The sequence below is a fragment of the Amyelois transitella genome, chromosome 16 (assembly GCF_032362555.1).
Source record: "Amyelois transitella isolate CPQ chromosome 16, ilAmyTran1.1, whole genome shotgun sequence".
NCBI classification, from domain to species: domain Eukaryota; kingdom Metazoa; phylum Arthropoda; class Insecta; order Lepidoptera; family Pyralidae; genus Amyelois; species Amyelois transitella.
In genome coordinates this window covers 3,495,283-3,516,919 of record NC_083519.1, presented here as the reverse complement: position 1 = coordinate 3,516,919, position 21,637 = coordinate 3,495,283, and the positions used below count along the sequence as shown (strand labels likewise).

General features: G+C 37.3%; 1 protein-coding gene across 1 annotated transcript in view; it reads right to left on the bottom strand.

Annotated features, from left to right (window-relative positions):
* LOC106129680 (tyrosine-protein phosphatase non-receptor type 9) overlaps nucleotides 1-21,637 on the bottom strand; it is a 49,586-nt gene that overhangs the window by 11,695 nt on the left and 16,254 nt on the right. The window contains exons 5-8 of the mRNA XM_060948633.1: nucleotides 2,751-2,959; nucleotides 1,716-1,822; nucleotides 788-905; nucleotides 48-124 (exon numbers count right to left, since the gene is read on the bottom strand). Coding sequence (XP_060804616.1) covers nucleotides 48-124; nucleotides 788-905; nucleotides 1,716-1,822; nucleotides 2,751-2,959 — 511 coding nt within the window. The remainder of the gene's footprint in view (nucleotides 1-47; nucleotides 125-787; nucleotides 906-1,715; nucleotides 1,823-2,750; nucleotides 2,960-21,637) is intronic.

The following is a 21,637-nucleotide window of genomic DNA, read 5'->3' as shown; positions in this document are numbered from 1 at the left end:
AAAGTGTATTTTCGCCCCAAGTTAATTGGTAGCACAAATATACTTACTATTTACATCTATTTCTTCGTCCTCTGTTGAGTTTATATGTCTGCCCTTCACGTCGCCATTGTACCCGTGCGAATGCCTGAAACGAAAAGCGATTGAGTTATATGCACTCGGATAATCCTATGCACAATGTAAAGGGATTACTAATAAGACTAGACCTATTGTATTTGAACATAAATTACAAGATTCATAGAGGAAAATACATTAGTTTACAGTTTTGGCAGACGGGGAATGATCTGTGGTAAATGTCTATAATAAGATAATTTAAATATTTTTACTAGTCTCAGATTCACATGAGTTAAGTATTCCTGTTTTAGTAGGAATTTCAATAACTGGACTCTCATATTGTGCTTCTCTTACTTCTGTAAATTATGTTCAATTTTAGCTTCCCACGGCCAGTAGTTTCGGTTGTATGTTGCCTGTCGGTCAGTCACTTAGTAAAAAAAATATTTTTGATTTGTAATAAAATCACCTAGTGCATATCTCTTCTATCGTTGAAAGACTGAAGACTAACATGGCTTTATTTTACCTCGAGAAATAATTTTATTTTCACAAAAAACCATGTTTAAATAAAATAACTTGCACCATACTGCACCTACTTGTCGCCGATAGATGGCACTAACTGTGTACAAAAAACAATTGCCAACAGATGGCGCTAAAGAAGAACTCTTTAACTCGCGTTTATGTTTCTTAAGGACAATCTTGGAAAAAGTCAATAATAGGGTTTCTATTAGATAAATACCTTAGCGGGCTAGGGTCGCAGGTGTACGGCGGGTCTCCGCTGATGTGCATGTCTGCGGTCTCCGTGTTCGCCGCGCGGTCGCTAGTCATGTCACATTCGACCGCCCGCTCTATTATACCTGAGGAAACAATCGGGCGTAAACAATACGTACAATTCCGTTTATAAATGCCGGTATTCTAGTAAACAAGTTGGAGTCATTCGTTGATAATGGCTAAAGAAATTATAAGCATTTTTAAAATACATACATATGGTCACGTCTATATCCCTTGCGGGGTAGACAGTTAAAAATTAAAAATGTCATGACATTTTAAAAATGTCTGCATATATTCCACTTCTTATTAATCGTAGCGTAATTTTACTGACAGCTTCTGTGGCGCAGCGGTAGTGCGCTTGTCTGTGAAATCGGAGATCCCGGGTTCGAATCCCGGTCAGGGTATGATGAGAAACGGTCTTTCTGATTGGCCTGCGTCTTGGATGTTTATCTATATAAGTATTTATTATAAAATATAGTATCGTTGCGTTAGTATCTCGTAATCCAAGTCTCGAACTTACTTCGAGGCTAACTCAATCTGTTTAATCTTATTAATTTATATTTAACTATAAATTAAATTAATTATGCGGGATTTATCCGTTAGACGTATTCTTCTTCTTCTTGTATTATAATCTTTAACTTAATCGGTAGTAATTCAGTTCAATAATATAAACATGCTGTGAAAAAATAAGACTTAGATTAGGTTCGGCTGCCGGTCTCCGATTATTTGTCCCAAAATCGACATTCAACCGGCTAGCTAATATTGTTAATTTTTATATTAATTACTAACTAGTTACCAAGCCAGCGCTTAAATTTTCTCGCAAAAACTTACAAAGTCTACTATACGAAAATGATTATTTCACGTGGATATGGCATGCATGAAGTATGAGATCTCACCATTTTGCGGTTTGGGTATATGATTGCTGATTACATATTCGTCGATAACGCCGTCTAACTTAGAGTTCTGGAGGTTGTTGGTGTAACAGTTTCTACAGTGTTCTAACCTGCAATATGATAAAATAAAAAGAAATGTATTACACTAATTACTGGAAAAAATAACAACTATACTGAAATGTATATTCTTTTTTCATCTATACTACCAAGAAAATTCTCTATAATGTTCTTGTAAATGCGAGTAATTAAAACTTGCTCTGTAAGATCTTTAAATGATTTCATATGATAAGTCTGAAATAGGCGAGTTTTGTAAGGGAAAGTCCACACGCATTTTAAGCTTTTCAGTGACATTTACAATACAACTTTTGTTGAAACACGGCCTTTCCGTGACCGAGGCGCCTAAAATGTTGCTATTTTATTACTAAGAATGACGACAGACAGGGATTAAGAAACTTTGGTAAAACGAAAAGCTACACAAGACACAATTGTGTAATTTCAGTATTTTAAATTCATATTTACATATTTACATATAATGTGTCTCTCTTTTACTTTAATAGTATGTATAGAAAAAGCCATGGAAACGTTGAATATTGTTTTTTTGTCACCATCGTGTTCCCCCAATCCCATTTCCCAGCAGTTCAACCACAATTTGTATTGCAAAAAAGGCGGATTAAATTTAAAGTCATGCTCTAACGCTAACCATTTGACTGAGCAAAGAACTTTTGATTAAAATTGTGGTGTTGTATACTATTATATATAATATAGAATTTGGAATCATATAAATCGGTAGTAGTGGTAATGCACTTTTAAGTGTTTCGTCGCCAACTGTTACAACCACTATTACATTTCCATATAGCATTAAAATTTACAGTTTCATTTGAGAGTTTCACATAACAATGGCATTTTTATAGTCTTATAATGTTACAATTTCTACGTCTTGTATATACTAACCTTACGTCTCTATTCTGAGCGAAGTCGGGATAAGGCAGCGCCTGTCGTCTATAATACAATCACGAAACCACTTAGAAGAAACCTTACCAAGCTGCGTGGTCGGGTTCCAACTGTCCACCGAGTTGCTTCGGCAGGCTAGCGCGTGGCACGTGCGAGCCGAGTTGCGGCGCGCTCACCGTGTGCACGCGCTCGCGCAGTTTCTCCCGCACGAACAGCCGGAGGATGCCGAAGGGCGCTTTGAACCACAACGGCGCCGTCACTATTAGCACCTTCTTTAATTTGGCCGGGTAGCCACCCTAGAACAAAACGAGACGCTCATGTACAAATAGAAATGAAAATTTGTGGAAAAATTGTACAACATTAATGTTTATGCATGCACGAGATGCATCAAGACTGTAACAACAATAGGCGGATTTAATGTTACTAGCATTATCGACTATTATTTTAATACTAGTATGATAAAAATAATACAGAAAAAGTCCCCTATTGTAGAGTTCCCGTACGGGGTAGAAAGCAGTGTTTATTTTTTGCGCGGTGGCACTGTTCAGTGAGACACAAATAACATGTTTACGAGTACGGAAATAGACCAACTAGAAAGCACATTATGTACACAAAACCGCACGGAAGTCGTAAGTTATTTTTAGAAAAACCACAAGGGGTTGACACGCACTACTCTCAATCATGTCAATCATCAATGTATCACGAGTTTTTATCAAGTATTCGTATATGCGACTGTCACGTGTCGAACCCGCAGGGAAATAGAACTGAAAGCTTAGCAACGGGAGACGAGGTGTGCAAATACAAGCACATTACGTCGGCTGCCAAATGCACAGGTTTCTTGATTACATGCGCGAATCTATTGTGCTATTTAGGTTAAGTCCGAAATGGCTGTTATTGTGGGGCAATACGCTCTTATAACGACGCTATTTCGCTTGAGTATGGCCCCGCTACCAAATAATAATGACACAGAGTTGCTACAATTACATTTTAGGGCCGACATTAAAATCGGAGCGTTAAACTGAAATGGTCGCAGTAGCAACTGAAAACACAATTTAAATGTTTGCGAAATATGCTGATTGAGGGACTTCCAAACTAATTTCGGTCAATGCGGGGTGAACGGCAAAATTATATAATAAATCCGCATTAGCGACCCTAGTGGGAGTTAGGCTTATAAATATTCAGGATGGTCGCCGACAAGCAGTCGAGGGCAAAATGGGCACTTCAGTGATGTGAACATTCATGGAAACCTAGGCACGTGGCTCAGCGAAGTTATCGCGTTGAGATCTTTAGAAATGATAAGGGCATACGTTGTATTGTATAATCGATATTCTGCAATGTTGCATTCGGTTCAAGATAAATTATTGCAGTTACAAGAGAATCATTTTATTCAGTTTAAGACGTTCTACACTCAAAAAGTAAATCTCACCATTTTCTAGGACCATGTTTCAAGAGAATAAGTTCGCATAATATATATCCTTAACTTCTTTATTCTTCCTTTTCCTTGGCTCTTATTCGAGTTCCGAGCCGTATTAAAGCGCCCGATGCTACTTCGGAAAAAAGGGAAAACGTTCTTGTTCATTGTTACTATTATGGCACCGAGGTAAATTGGGTGGGGCCCAGACGAAGTACTCAGTGGGAGGAAACGAAGGTCATTCCCGACTCGACATACTGTAAGGTACGCAATTGCCCGTCAGTATGGCTAGTCACGGCTCGACATAAATAATCCTCCGTGCAATATTAATAAATTCCACGTTGCGGGCCATAAAATGAGCACCCTCCAACCTCCAATATTCCCGCTTGTAGATCCCGTGCCAAGAGATATGAATATCAAAGGGGCCAATTATCTCGTGTGCTAATCTGATTCCCAGAATGAGGATAAGAAGAATGTTTTTAGCATTTACATTTTCAATATTTTATAATCTCGCTATCTTTCGCCCGTGGTTCTGCCCGCGTGAAAATTTACTACTTCTTACTCCAAACTACCATATTCACAATTTTTTCATCATAGTATGGATTTTTTATGGATTTTGTACTTCTATTTTTATTCCAACATAGGAAAAAGGGCGTAAAAATTATTTCAAGGACTTTAATGAAAATGTCGAAGACACGTGTACGTGAAGTACTTTCGGATTAACAGAACAGCACCTGCTTAGTGATAAACGATCCACATTCATCTTTTATCAAGAGAAATGGTCCTTCAAATACGGCACGAGGGAGACACATTACTTTTCTATGGCGACGTTCTACACCAAATACAAACATACGTATATAAAGTCATTATTCCTTACGGGGTAGACAAAACCAACAGCTTCGAAAACACTCACGTTCAGCTGTATGGCTTAGCAATGGAGTTCAGATAGTGACAGGTTGCTAGCCCATCGCAAAGAGAGTTGAGTTAATTAAGCCTTTCCCTTGACTGTCTCTTACAATCTACATAAGAAAAGAGAAGCAGCTGGCGCCCAATAAATAAGTGTGCTAGAATAAGATTTTTAACTTTATTTATATTTTATGCACTCATAAAACTAATTTATTAGTATCTTTTAATTTATTCATCTTACAGGATAGCTTTGATTTGATTTTAATTATTGAACAAAAGAACTCATGTGAATCGAAATCAAGGTTGATTAAAAATTTACATAGCAATGGTTGTGTTGGACAGGGATTAATAAAAACGAGGGCAGGTCAGCGTCGGGTCGCCTAATCAATTATGCCATGACTGCATACCTATTTATCATATAATTAAGTGATACACTTTACAAAGAAACTACATCTAAGCACCTATTTATTACATCTTGCAGGGAATAATTTTTATTAAAAGCATAATATGAAATAAGTTAGGTACTTTTCCTTGGAATAATACTATTAAAGTTAGTTTCCACGCGAAAAATCAACATTCTGATACTTCAAATATTTTCGTTCAATTCTATTTGAAGGAGGATCCGAAGCCCTGGAATATTCTATTTCTGTTAAATTATCAAATATGAAAATGTTCCAAAATCGTCTTAGGGTCGCACGCAGGCTCGGGTGCGTTAAGAAAACTAGGGGTGAGAGGTCATTGCTCCGTACTTAGCTCCCTTCAACCTCGCACATTACCTTTATAATGTCACCTTGGCCCTTAGTTCTGCTGAATTGCCGAAATATTCAAAGGTATACGTTTTCGAGGTAATTATTATTCTACCAGCTTCGGCCCGCGGCTCCGCCCGCGTTAAATGTGCGCATATGTCATTCTCACACACTCACATTATATGTATGCAAAATTTCATGAAGACCAGTTCAATGGTTCTGACGTGAAATACGGACAAATTCATGCCTTGAGTTCATTACAAATTGATTGTAGTAAGTAGGAACTTTCGGAGATTAGCACGATCATACACACAAACATGCAAACAATATTTTTTTTGTTTTCTTTTCTTCTCTATAAGTATCCCTTCAGTAAAAATCACTTAATGTTCAGACAAAATATTTTTACTGTTCTTTATATTGCATGTATTATAGATAATTATTTGATGTGAGCCGAGAAACATATATTGAATATGCAAGGGTTTAATGATCAGGGTGCACTGTCCTGGGTCTTCCTTACTGCGTCTATAGTCTAGACAATTTCTGTATTCTGTGGTCTAGACGTCACCCGTGACGTCAAGCAAGGGAGGCCGGGTTCAACTCCCCAGGCGAGTCTTCTAGATGAAATAAATACTCATAAAGTAATCCACCCATTTATCAACGCCAAACAATGTACTTAAAGATAAGATTGGAAGAAATGTTTTTTTGTATATATGTACACTCGTACATTATTGACGGGGAAACAGACGCCTGATTTTATAATTTAAAATGAAAGACTAAAGTCGAAATAACTAAGTAGAAACATATTCTTACAGAAAAAGAAAAATAATGTAACAGTTATAGCTACCGCTTTATTGGAAATTCCTTGATTGAAATCAGTTACCTAACTACAGTACCTTTCTATCAAAGACGGCCGAGGGATTTTGTAACGGCAACATAATGCAATAGAAGTCATTTCGAAAGTTCAATCATCATTTAAAAGTATAATAGTAATTGGTAAGTATAGTTTTGCAGTTTTTGTCAGTTTCAAAATTAAGTAGTTCATTTGATGGTTTATTTGATTGGCTGTTCATTGACGACGTAGACTTAATAAATATGATTTTGTTTGTTCGCTGTTTGTGGCAAAGGGTACTAAGCTTAAAGAGTATTTTGTAGAAAATATGGATAAATATTTTTTGTGAAAATGTTTTAAATACCTAACTACCTTAGTAACGTTGTTTATTATTATTTTATTTTATTTTTTCTTACGTATGTAACTGTCAACAAAACTTTGAAATGTATTTAACTGCATTAGTACACAACAAACCTTTGTGGTTTTAACCTAATGCATTATGTGTACCATTGTAATTGATGTTTTTTTTGGAATGATAATAAATAAAAAAAAAAAAAGCTCAAACTGGTAGTTCTTATTACTTAGCAGCACTTATAAAAATAGGAACTAGAAATATTCAATTGCACAATGTACACATTCACTTTATAAGTTTACAAAAAATCATCCCATATTTCCAGTTGTCGCAACTAAAATATTGGCATGTTTCAGAAAACGGTTGAATGAATCCGTCATTTATCACTATGTTACCGAGCGGAGCACACGGCCGGAAATATTGTATGTAATTTCCTGTACTTGCGATCCTTGCGAATAATAAATGAAAATGTAAAGAAAGTCGTGAACTAGGGCAGAGAAACCTTTGTATTTATTCAGGATATATATCAACAGGTAAACTTCATTTGGAAAACTCTGCGACATAGAGTAATACAATAACACAGGGAAATACGTTATTATTTGTCTTGGCATAGCGTTTTGTACTGCGAAATTTAGTATTTTTTTAGATCTGAATATTTTGGATGCACTTCTATATAATAATTGAAAATGAAAATTATTACTTATTGAAACTGTATTTGATATCATATAGCTTTATAATTATAGCCACAGCTTTATTTATTTACGATAAGAGAATGAATTGAATATATTTCAATGCACTCGTGCAATTTTACAAAACTGCCCGCTTTTTGTTGCAATGATTGATATGTAAAAATAAATTCACATTGTAATACCTAGCTAGTTTCGATATTGCGCGTGTCCAGATACTGTGAAACAACTGCGTTTGACAGACGACCGCTTTCAATTTTAAATTTGGAACAGTCAGTAAAACTGGATTTTTCTCGCCACTATTTTCCACTATTTGTAAAATCAGGCTCGCGTTTTGTAAACCCTGGTTAACCAGAGCGAGTGTCGTCGTCGGCCGGTAGAGTTCCACAATAAGTTGGCTTCTTGGAAATTCTATAGGGCTAAGTAGGGCGCCGACGGGTGGCCGGGCCAAGATAAACTTGTGGCGGGGCCAGGCGTTACTCTCAAGCTGGTGTCGCCGCGGACACTTAACACTATTCCAAGTCACTCGACGGACCTATTGTGTGTACCTATATTATATACCTATACTATTACCATGGTAACTGTAATAACATTTAAGCAGAGAAACAATATAACATGAACTGTATTGTGTGGCCCCTGATGGAAACTGTATGAAATGAGTAGTTCTGTCTGGTATTTGCATCGGTACTTAAACAGACAATTTCTTTTTTCACGATATTCATGTTATTTCCACTTCGCTACTAAAATAACTTAATATGTGATAAAATAAAGCAGGAACTTAACTTCTCGTGTAAATTTTAACAAAAATAAAACAATACGACGAAAGTATTTGATATGTAAGTAATTTCAAGTCTAACTCAATTTTATCCACTACTTCTTTCCCCGAGTTTCTTTATCACATCGCAATAAAGTAGGTGGCGGATATTTCGTCGGGATCGGCCGTTGAAAGCTTCCCCCGAAAGTAACTCTTATTGTCTTATTCTCAAGGATTATAATTTGCTACTTATATTGAATTAGGGCAAATTGATTTACACTTGGGAGGTCACAAACGATATTTTACGCCGCCCCTGTTGGAAAAGAAACCACCAAGTAAGTTATAATATATTTAAATCAGTCAAATGCAGTTTCCTTTCTGTGCGTGCACGCTTAAGTTTAATACAGTTGAGATAAACTTTGCTACTACTGTATATGGAATTCTCGATATTGTTTTTTATAAAGGTAGAGCCTAAGCAAAAAAGTTGATTATTGGAAATAGCTTTTTGTTCACATAGTCACTCCTAGCTGTTCTAAAGATTATAATAAGGTTAAGCCTAAAACATGAACCTACGACGTGAACTCTCAAGTACGAAATACAGGTTCGGTGGCGTAAATATGATTTTAAACAGCCAGGTGTTCCGAACAGGTACAGTAAGTACAGGTGAAAAAAAGGGCTTTGGCAAACACGAAAGGGTTGCCTTTTAACTGCCCACATTCATACAGTCATCGCAGCTGGCTCGAGAGAAATGATGTCTTCCGTCTAAGAACGGGACGACATTCAAGGGAATCTCCGCACTTTCTCGAATGTCTGCTGCCCCGGTTTATTTTTTCTCCGCTTAGAAAAGTTTCCGAGCGAAGGAAATAATTCGACGACGTTTTGAATGAATAACATGTTATTATGGATTGCCAATTGAAATTACATATAACTGAGTATAAAATACCATATCTGATATATGGTCAATTTGCTGTTAATACTTAGAAAAATCATAAAAACCTCAATAACAGGATAGCTAATTTTGAGATCACATTGCGCATTGGTACAAATTGTAACTAAACAATACATCTTGCATTAAAACACCGAGTCACCTTCATTCATTCCTACGTTACCGATCATTACTGTACTTTTACATCGTGATGACAAGCACTGCCGTTGTCAAAGCGATGACTAGACATGTAACGTACCATAGCGTTTTTAGCATCACCAGTGACTGGAAATTGTAAGCATCAAAGGGTCAAAGGAGGCTGGGCTGTTCCATTTGAGCGGGCAAATGGCGCGTATTCAGGCTGGAAATGAGTTGGTGCAGCGCGGGACACCACAAAACGGGAGTGCGAGCAATTAATACTATATGAGCTGGACTGAGTAGCAAACTTATGAAAACCGGTCATTTGATACGACGTAATGTGGTAGTAATGCCGTGTCACTTATGAATTTGTTACTGTAGATTTTGTAATGAATACTTAAAGAATGTTAATTCTCATTTTACGCAACGTTACGAGAAAAATAAGACAATTTTTAGTTTTGGTCCTTTTGGACCGAACCAAGGTTTGTTAACAATACTCATCAACAATATAATGAGTAAATTGAGCGATAATTACTCCATACCACTCTCCCACAAGTGCCGCATCGCAGTTGATAAACTGGTGTGTCGTAAACAAGTTGCGACATATTGGCTCGTCGCCAGCCGTCATTGACGTGGATAACATTTATCATTATTTGAAAGCAGATCATCCTCTCGACAAATATCTTCCGTCTAATCAAACAAGGGGGAAACATAAAGCCGAATATTATTTTTTCTTTGCGATGATAAGACAAAAATAAACAAAGCTTTAAATTGATCTTGTCACCGTATAAGTGAAACATCATTAATCACAATATTACATGTCACGTCAGGCCGTGGAAGTGTCTAGTTTTTGATTTTTATATTTGCGTTTATCTTCTTAAGTTTTAAAAATGTATATAATAACGAGGATATATTATTGCAGGGCGGATTAATGAGGAAGAAAAATCAGTGGTCCGTTTTAAAGTTTGACTTAGACTGGAGGTGTTCAAGGCTTTCTATGTGTTACTCACGTATTTCTCCTCTATAAAGGTCTATCCATGAATGTAACAATCGAGAATATTCCACCAGTAGTGGTCTTTCTTTAAAGAACTGTGAGTATTAAAAGAAGTATATTTATTTAGTGTGAGAATATGTTTTTTATATTTAAAATTATAAAAGATGATATAAAACCCTCATATTTTTCAAAGCGCGGTCTTTAACCCTCTCTCAGGACATTGCAGTGGACACGACCCGTAATCACAAGACTAAGTACTCGACTGAGCGTGACATTAAAAGTCTATTTTTAATAGTATAAAGGTTTGATGAGCACCGACCTTTACCTCTGTCTATAGATATAAATAAAAATGTATTAATTACATCAGGGCCATTGGACCGTCTTGTTCAATTTTCTACATTTGTGCGCTCCTGAAATGGTGACCTTTAGAAATGTCATGCGGGTAGTTGGGAGGTCATCAGAGGCCACGATTTAAACAAACACCGATTAGCATAATCCTAAACGGTGTGGAGATCAGACGGGAGTAGTTTGGGTAAAAACGTTATCGAATCAAAATCTTGGTCAAAAGGCGGACGCCAGGCTCCTTTCGAGAGGTGAGGATTGACCGAAATTAACGGCAAGAGGAAGAAGAGAAATTTCATGTGGGAATTCAGATATGAGGTCACTAAAGGCCGGAATTTAAAGCAACAGCGGTCAGCATAATCCAGGTTTAGCATCACAAACAATCCGCCAGCTGCAGTGTTGCGGATTTTCCCAAGTACGCGGCCGGGATAATATGCATACGATTACACAGCTCCAAATTAATGCTGAATAGTTAGAACACTTGTATATTACATACATAGTACCTACCTACTATCTCTATTTAATAATTCTGCAGTCATTTCATGGTCTGCAAAGGATATTTACCTATCGTTTCATACAATTACTTCTGTCTTAATGTCTCATTTATAAATGAAATTGCTAAAATAATTGTAGTCTCGCGTCAATAACTAAAATGATGGTATTTATTTTTATTACAATATTTTCTTCTATTACAAAAACGAGACAGACGGTTACATAATTAAAGACAATTCCATTGCAACAGTCAATTTGGTCATCCGTGTGTGATCAGTAAAGCGCATATTAATGCCGACATCAGCGATGCGTATCCTATTGTCCGCATACAACGCATCGTATGGTATCGTATGGCAGAGATTCATTTTATGTAAGCACAACATTAATTTCAGATACATAATTTTTTAGAAGCGAAATGCTTTTTTGATACCTGTCAAGATTCCGTCTATCGAGGGAGGTTCTTTACAAACAATTAGTGTTTAACATCCATTGCACGCAAAGTTTTGATTACTGTCATTGGCAATAGCCTACCCTATGGATTATGGTATACATTTTGAAGTGATGTTTCATCTTACGGAAGCTTATAGACTATCTGAATTCACCCGCCGGAACCAGGTAAAAAAGGCGGACAAGAAATGGCTAGACGACTTGTGAAAGTTGATAAGCGAGCCAATGGACTTAAAACCGGGGATGAACTGAGGGAAATAATCGGCAGAGTGTACGGGATACTAAACTTATTGATGAGATATTTTGACTTGATAGTTCTCGCATTGCGTATGCTTCTTTAAAGGCCATTTTAAATAGTAGAAAATTACTCCTCTATGATATGTGTAGTACAGGCTGTTCCTATCTCAAATGCATAAATAATTCTTATCTACGGACATATTTGCGTGCGCAGTGTCGATCAGTCTCTCGGATTGATCCCATCCCTACTTTTTACGAGTTGGTACTATCTCTTCTTTGATAGCTGTTCAAATATTTATCAAAGGAAGTTTGTTGCGATACATTCGTAATTTCAATGAAAGTAGGTACACCATAGGCAGGGAAACGCTACTCATTCATTACATACTAAGTAACTTTTGATATCTTTGTTATAATTACCATATACTTAATGAGTTTGTTACATACACGTGTAATGTCTTAACTCTTGGCAACTTCGAAATAACTTTGTTGTGGGTATAGAACGATACGGCTCAAAATATTGCTATTTAAATGCATTAAACGGCATACATTCTGAAAGAGGGAAGTTCAGGTGGGGTGAAGTATCGGAAAACCATAAAATACAATCAATTTGGAGCGTCCGCGACGGTTACACAATTGACGCCGAAACGAGACACAGAAAGCGGCACCCGACGCCTCGCCGCATTCTAACGAGACACCTAGTTTTCACCAGTGAAAATCCAATACTCTAAATCTCTAATACGAAATTTTCAGTTTTTTAAATTGAATATTTTAGCCATCTCCATGTAATATAACTAATGTAATAAAGCTCAAAATTATTCAACATCGTTAAAAAAGTAACTTATATTAGGAAATGTCAGTGGCGTCCATTTCAATTTGAAACATTGAACTTGGTAATTAAACGAGCCACGAACAAGACAATAAAGAGTTTATTTGAGCGTGAAAAGTATCAATTGCCTAAAGCTTGAGCTTCAAAATATAATTTTGCAAACAAAATGTTGGAAGCCAACGTGCCGGAACAAATGATCTTCACAACAACATGTTATGGATGTTGACGGTGACTGCGTCGGAACAGGCCCGACTGTGAATAAACTTTATTGACATTCGTCGATATAGCGATTTGAAATTCAAATCAAGACAAGAATACCTATTGAAGCTCCGTCCGGATTGAATATTACGTTGCTTAATCATTCATATATTGAAATCATGTGAATTATGTGTGGAACTAGATACCGATGATCTCAAAGGATGCCTGTTTTGGGGTTATTACTCGGAATATAAGACCGTCTCAACCATGACCATAGATAGAATTGTACACTTAGACCTGTGATACTTACCTACATCAAAACATTTTACTATGCGACGTCAAAAATCTAAAACAAAACTGTGCATGCACTAAAAAGCCATTCATTTGATTGTTTGTCTAAAATGCAGTGAAGGAGTTGGCGATGGCCCAGACCACCCCCTCTCCCCGTTGTGATCTCGTGATGTAGGTCAGGAATGGCGTCCCGGTTCGCGGAGATGCGACACGACGGGTCGGCCTGGAGCCGTCGACGAACCCTATTACCAAACGCTCAAATGTAAGACTTATGAAGAAACGCTACGAGATATTAAGAGGAAGGCAACTAAATCAAGGCTTGTATTCCACGTTTTTATTTTCACGAATTTGTCGTATTTACAAAAACAATGAAGCGTTAAGAGTCGTGATTATTGGACGGAATTGCGTTATTTCGAAATCCCCTGTTTTGAGACGACGACAGCCGTAGACGAACGCCCACTAACCAAATAATAAAAGTAATACGAAATGCAAAAAAGCGACGACATATTAAGTGGGAGGTAACTTTTTACATTTACTTCCCCGACGCAAAATCGAGTATTCTACGTCTTGTCAATTTGTCGTATTTACGAAAACAATGACGCGCTAACACGCCGAATCGTGATTATTGGACGGAACTGCGTAATTTTGAAATCCTCTTTAAGACTACGTAAAAAACACATTGAAGGTCGAAACGAAGTTCAACTCCGAAACTAAGATCATAATACAAAGTGTATAAGGATAATACCTCAGTGCACAATGCATCTCGCCGTCGGTTACGCTGTGAGTAGAGAACGGAAAAAATATAAGCAGCTGCCGTTGCCATCTGCCAGGTGATGCGTTGCATCCGATTTTTTTACCTCAATCAATGTCATTGGATTGGACTCTATTTTAAGCTGCGATAATGATAGTGCTTTCAATTAATGTGTTTATGTATGTACGAAACGCGTGTTTACATTTTTTTTTGTTCAATATATTTTATAACTACTGGAAAAATTACATCAAAGAAACTGACTACTACTGATAAAATCAATCGAACACCCCGGAAGCATCGACTTCCTCGAAAGAACATGTACTAAGTTATATTAAGCAGCAAATATTTTGCGATTATGTAGTCGGAATACCTGATAAGAAGACATCAACGGATATTTAGGTCGAAATACCTACCTTGAAAATCAATATTGCTGCTCTATATCTAAAGAAATACTTGGTTAATTTATTTGGTAGTTTAGTATTGCTAAGATATTTTTATGCTAAATTTACTTACTTATATAATTATTACAAGGTTATGGACAAGGGGCTTAGACGGTTCGTTAGAGCTCTATATCAAAATAAATACTTGGTTAATTTGTTTGGTAGTTTAGTATTGCTAAGATATTTTTATGCTAAATTTACTTACTTATATAATTATTACAAGGGAATAGGCAAGGGGCTTAGACGGTTCGTTAGAGCGATCGCGGCACGGCACAATGAGCGAAGCCCGGCCGCATGAAATGAGAAGCACCGATCTCATTATGCCGGCCGAACGGTGAAGAGCACGTCAATGCGGAAAGCAAACTGCACTCGATTAATGGAGCAATCCTATTGTTCTAATACTCCAAGTATATCTACACACGTGGTTCGATCTTACTAAAGCACCGCGCACGCATCTTTGAGAAATGCAAGCGATACCTACTTAGGTATATGAAGGAAACCAAGCGCCGTTAACAAGACGATACGCAAAACCGTCCGAGTATTTTTATTAAGTATTTTATAACGAGCCGTACATAACGTGTTAAAACCGCCGCTGTCGTAACGTGCTTTGAATATACCGAGTACAGTGGGCAACATTAGTATACCACCTACGATACGTCTACAATACGAAGTTGGTATACTTTTGTATAAGGCTCACTGTAAGTCGCATAGTAATTAATTTACACGTATGGTGAGCGGAAGTAGAGCGCTAGCGGAGGTGACGTCACGGGCCTCGCGCGACCTTCTCCCGACGGATATTAATCATCCCGGCGGCAGACACGGGGCTCGAGTCGCGCATCGTCGGCCAATTCGATTAATTGATAACTAACTATGTGATGAGCAAGATCATCCGACCTTAAATTTAGTGTTAAGTGCCCAATCTAAGCCGAGACTACATCCTTCCGCTTGCCACGATCTCTACATACTTCTTTTGCTTTATCGGTTTCGTGCACTTAACCTGACAATTTGCCAGAACGTCTCCGATTTAATCAAGGTAGTACGTTTCGTCTTCCCATCCAAAATTTTCCATTCACACTCCCCCTTGTACATTTTCTTAGTCGACCTGCTTTCATTTGTAGCGGGAATGAGGGTCCGGCTCGATCACCACCAAAGAGAACTTCCGCCGGACTAGGTGTTATACCTGGAGAACCTATATACAACCTCCTACGATGTTGTGTCGGAGGTTGTATGCTCCAATCCGTGAAATCATTGCTTGCGCGATTTAGACATTGCGCTTTTTTTGACTAATAGCGTAGCGTGATTTTGTTTTTATGACTTGTGGCATAGATATGTCACCACACATTCATCCTATCCACATTACCAAACTATCATAGCATTCCCTTTTCAATTTGTCGACGTAAATCAAATTGTGGCGAAGTCGATTCTCAGTTATAAGATCTATCAATCGAATTGAAATCTCGAAGGACGCTCTTTAGTTCCGTGAACAAGTTAATTCTGTGGTTAAGTAGTTCATGTAAACAAATTGTAGAGTTGTGCAATGTGGTGCGAGATGGTGTTATCGAGTAATGTGGGTAAGCGGCTTACTCACTGTAATAAGTATACCTAAACATATGAAGTTAGTTAATGTGTAGGGCAGACGACGCAATAAACAGTGTGTTTATGAGAACATATAATGATGTACTGCGCACCGCGACATGAGTCAGACGTGAGACACGTGACTCCAAGGTGAGGATCACGATAAAAACCATTTATCGATTTCCACTTGGAGCCAGATACGAACGTCTGCTAACCCTCTTAATGTTGAGAAACAAATATCTATAATATTAGCTTCCATGATGGTCTGATAGTAAAGAAGAAACATAGTATGTGCAAGCTATTTATCTTTCCGTGTAGATTTTTAAAGACAATCAAGGGAAATGCTAATAAACATGGGATTCTTCTTTTAGACGATGGGCTATTTTAATCCCAATTGACATACACAACTAAACTTCCAGTTTTTTCAAGACTGTTGGCTCTGTCTACCCCACAAGGGATACGTGATTATATTCATGTATTACATTATCATCACATCTACCTATACATATTTCAACAAAGTATTGCATTCAAAACATGAAAACGAATAAGGTGTTTTTCTATGACGACAAACTAGTTTTGTTTTCTCAGAAAACAATAGCTAATTCAATGACAATACAAAAACATACGTAACTACCTCCTGCTTGTTTACATTGATTATCAGAAACTACGCATTTTTTTACGAAAATATCGCAGTATATCTTGTGTCCAAAAAATCAACAGTACAGTAGTTGCATGTTATGTTATGAAAGCTATTTAAAAAAAACTATTTTTTTTCGATATTTGTTAATTATTGTTTCGCCTGTGATAATAAAATTATGAAATAAAAACAAAAAGATAATGAGGAAAATAACAAACATTTCCAACGAATCTGTCTAATCTACATAAATATTTTTCTATACGCTGTAATAAAACAATGCTTATGCTCATATCTATGTGTCATCTTGTTAAGAGAATCAGGAAATATGCTATACATTGGTGAAATATTTTAAATGCTTAATCACTACACATATATATGGAAGGTCAAATAATGACATAATTTTTGTTACAAATATTTAAATATGAAGCAAAATTGGAACGGTGACATATTGATTGAACTAATAAACGGGACACATCAAAGAGAACGAGCAATCAATTAGTCGGCAAATTAAATACAGAGCAGAGCACAGCCGACCGAGAGTCAGCCGCGTGGACCTTGAACTTGAAGACTGGTCGCGCCCACCGTGGCCTCCGCACCAACGCGGATCCGCAGCCCCACGTGACCGGACCGGGCCCATACAGAATGTTGCACCTCCCATTCAATACATCATGGCGTGAGGACAAGACACTGACATCATAAGATGCGACACACGTCAAGCTAATTGATTACAAAATTAAATAGGCGCGAATTTTACGTACATCGGCCGAAAGGATTGGAATGGATATTGAAAGCAAATACATACGTGCGTGCGTTTATAATACCAAAGTAAAAATAAACTTCGCCGAGAACAAAAAAGAATAATGTGATACGTTTCAAAGTGCACGGTGCGTGGTTCTGACATTGCGGAAGATCTGTCATGCGAGAAAAGGTTCCCCGGACCAAGGATGTGATTTTATGGTCAGACAGAAGGCGTGGCGTTACGAGTTACTGCTTCCATTGTCTGCTCATCTCTATTGTTTCATCTACAGAATATACATCATCAAATGTTATTTACGTCTCGAACTAATACATAACGAGTAACTCACAATGATGGAGTATAAAGTTAACAAAATTACTGAATTACATTAGCGTGTAAGCCCGTCCAAAATGAGGCAGGTAAATTCAGCAAAAGTCAATTAACCAGAATGAATTGCAGTAGAGCTGTCAGCGAGAACAACGCCAAATGTGGCGGGGTTTACACGCTTCGTGAAATTGTAAATTTCCTTTAATGAGTTCACTTCTGGGGAAAATAAAAACGTTGTTGCGTTCACATTTTTATGATCAAAGTGAACAGTTTATTAGATTTATGAAATCATTATCGAAATCTCGCTGATGAGATGACCGCTAAGTGAATATAGAAGCGAAACAGAAAAATACTAAATTGGAAGTAAAACTGAATCAATTCGAAGCTTTACAGTGTGGGCAAACCCTGACCTTGTTGCTATTCGTGAGAAAGCTATTACGGGCGCTTTGTTAAGTGTGAAGCGAATGTAATATAGCATGATAAACAAAAGCTTTTATTACGTTACTGCGTGTGTATTGCCAAACAGATGCATGCGATTATCCAATTAGCGATGCGGCAGATCCCTCCGAGGGGTTTTCGGGACAATGACTTCGAGTACTATCACGTTATATGCTGTATAATACATTTAAAAAAATATTGTCTTTCAAATAAGTTCCTTTTCTTATCATTTACGGGGTAGACAGATCCAGCTGTTATCGAAGAGTTTGAACTTACAAGATGAAATTGACATTCGTATAAGTGAAAGGTTTCTAGCCCATCGCCTTAAAGAATAATCCCAAGCTTTTTGGCCTTTCCTTTGACTGATTTTTAGAAATGCACGAGAAGAGAAGCTTGTAAAAATATCAGCATTGTTATTAATTAATCTATTTCAAAAAGTCGCTTCCTTCAAATCGCAAATATACGATGAAATAAACCAACTTTAGCACCCTTGGATCACACAAGCCGATTGTGGCTTTTATGGGCACGAATTTATTAATATACATTTGTATATTTTGGTTCAGCTTGAACTTACTAGTGTAAAAAGAAGTTATAATATTAGTAGTATGACATCACTATGTAGGTGTGTGTACTTATTCTAATTCCGATAAATCAATCAGGAAACGATAGAACAATAAGGCGTTGGCGAAAACCTGAGTGGAATAAGATTGACGTAATTATTACTTCAGGAAAGGACTCACAGATCAATTGCGATGATAGCTAATCAGGCTATAAATAAAAGTTTTACTGCAGTTTAAATACATTTTGGTATAATTTTCGCTTCATAAAATAAAAAAAGAATCGGAATCCTTAAAAGTAACCTAAACGTGAATGCATCGCAGGCATATCTTTTTAATGTGGTGGTGTTGTCGTGAAATGATATGGTAATGTTATTTTCCTAAAATGAGGAACAAAAATGTTTAGTGGAGTTTTGCTTTTATGCAGTAATGCGCGACCTTCATTCAGTTTTCATAAGGCGTTTACGAGCATCCGAATAGGTAGGTGCTCGGTGTGTTGACATGCCATAATAACTTTTTGTTGACTTTATTTAGTCTCCTCAGCGAACGCGAACACAAGGTCCGCTACGCTTAGTCATCTTGTAATGTTTATATTCATAATTTATTTCTCGCCTTGATAAATTCAGGGTAAGGAAAATTTTATGACAGTTATTTGTCGACCAAAGTTGATAATACATCAACAGAAACGGTCTAGAGCGTTGGGGCTAATGGTTGTGATAGAAGGGCTAATGCGACATAATCCTTTTGTAGGAGAGACAGTAAAACATTTCATCCCTTTTTACTTGTAAACATAAAAAAGTTAATACATAATGTTTAGGGGGACTAGTGATGTATTGGTTGCAATTATGTATTCATATTCAGTATGCAATTATATTCAGTATTCTCAATACTCGTGACGGGGCAAGATTGGGTTGTTTAAACACAGTTACAATGTCACATTGTGTATCATTATGATGATTGATGTTACCTTCAATTGTGCATTCATATTATTACCATTAGCGTATTATTGAAACCTGTTTCAAGTTATTTCTTTTGCCATTTCACATGTCGAAAACAAATGGCATGTTAAGTTTCCAGGCCATGGCAACAATTACCTCGGATAAGCAATGCGGGCAGTGGCGTGCAATCGTCTCAGCTGTTGAGTCCTATCGATCGAGTGTGTCTCCACGATACACTGTCGATCCGGGCCGAGTGGGCTCCACAACCAAAGCACTTCCCTCTAGCACTGTTAATAGACACGGGCACCGCTGTTCGCTCGGCCACAACACCCAATAATAGCACTGATATGCAATCACCACCTGTTTGCAGCCCGCTCGTAACTCACTGTTTGGCGCTGTCAAAACACGAGTCACTGAATTGATAATGTTTACTGACAAGATATTTGCTGAAAGATGACGTTTTGATACGTAAATACGCGTAGACGTTGTCGTCAAGCGCGAGCAACGGACACAAGCACGCTCGTCGGCAGTGCGAGATCGACTGACGTAGGTCGGGTGTCGGTAGGGCGCCGGCGGCGAGCGGCGAGCGGCGGGCGCTACAAAACACTACGGCTGCATCCGCCCACCGCGCTACGGGGAAAACTCGGCTACGAATTTTCATCTACATCTACACGACGAGTTGCCGTATCGGGAAATTAAGTTTTTGTTCGTAAAACGGTACGTTTCTTTACTTTTTAAACATTTTTACGTAGGTACCTTTTGTTTCTTTCTGCTGGTCATAATGTTTACCATTATTGGAAAACGATTCGTCGTTTAATAAAGCCGTTTAATTGATTTATTACTGCAAATCGAAAACAGTCATAGAACAAATAACGGTTGTTATATTATTCTCTTTTACTCCTTAATAAAATAATGTAGAATCAAAAGGAAACATCGAGAATATATTTTGTTCCTTTTAACTTGATTAGTTGTCAGCTCTCCAAACAAGATCAAAGATAAGGTTTCGTGGAAATTAATTGTTGCCAAAAATCAGACGTCAAATTTATTGGCTACAAAGGAATTCTTAGTTCCGTAGGCGAGTGTTGAATTACAAGGACTAGAGTTACGGTTGGTGTGGAATTGGATCGGAATCCGATAGAGCCGTCGATTCCGTCACGTGTGAGTAAATCTAGGCACGTACGGTGGAACCCATTTATGATTATGCTTCGCGCGTTATATCGATATAATCTGATTATCGATATTTAAGAAAGTGGACGAACTCGGTCTCAATGTAACTCTTAGAGTATTCCATACATACACGTGAATAAACCTCTTTCCAAAAGGCAGAGACAACATTTTCCTACTTGCCACGACCCCTTGCATACTTCCTACATTCATCAAGTTATTCATGCAATCTTGTCGGTTTAGGATATACTTGACATCGTCATCGTCGATTTAAACATGATACGTCGTCTTCCAAAAACAATGTAAGTAGTTAAAATTTTTATATAACAATTTTTTTAAGAGTTCGTTATAAGTAATTGAATTTTTGTTTTTCACAATGTTCCATCAATTCAATCTATATGCTATACTCGGCTCTTTTAATATTTTTATGATGTTTACCCTTGGGGCAACAGACATCAACAGCACATTATATAAATTAAATGTAATACTTATACATTGAGAACAACCTTCAGAATTCTTTTTCTATAATAGTAACTCAAAATAAAAAATAATATTTATGATTCTATCGATAGATATATATCCAGATATATATATCGATAGATATATATAGATAGATATCCAGTATCACTACACCTCCCGATATAAAACGGTTGTACGGTGTTAAAAGATTTCGGGAGTTTACGACTGTGAATGCAAACCTCTTCAGCTTCTGAATAATCACAAATAAACGTTTGAAATGTGAAATCGATTTAGCTTATACTAGCGGCCCGCCACGTATTCACCGTGGTACATACATAGCCTATAACACCCGCGGATAATATACATTTGTAACGGTAA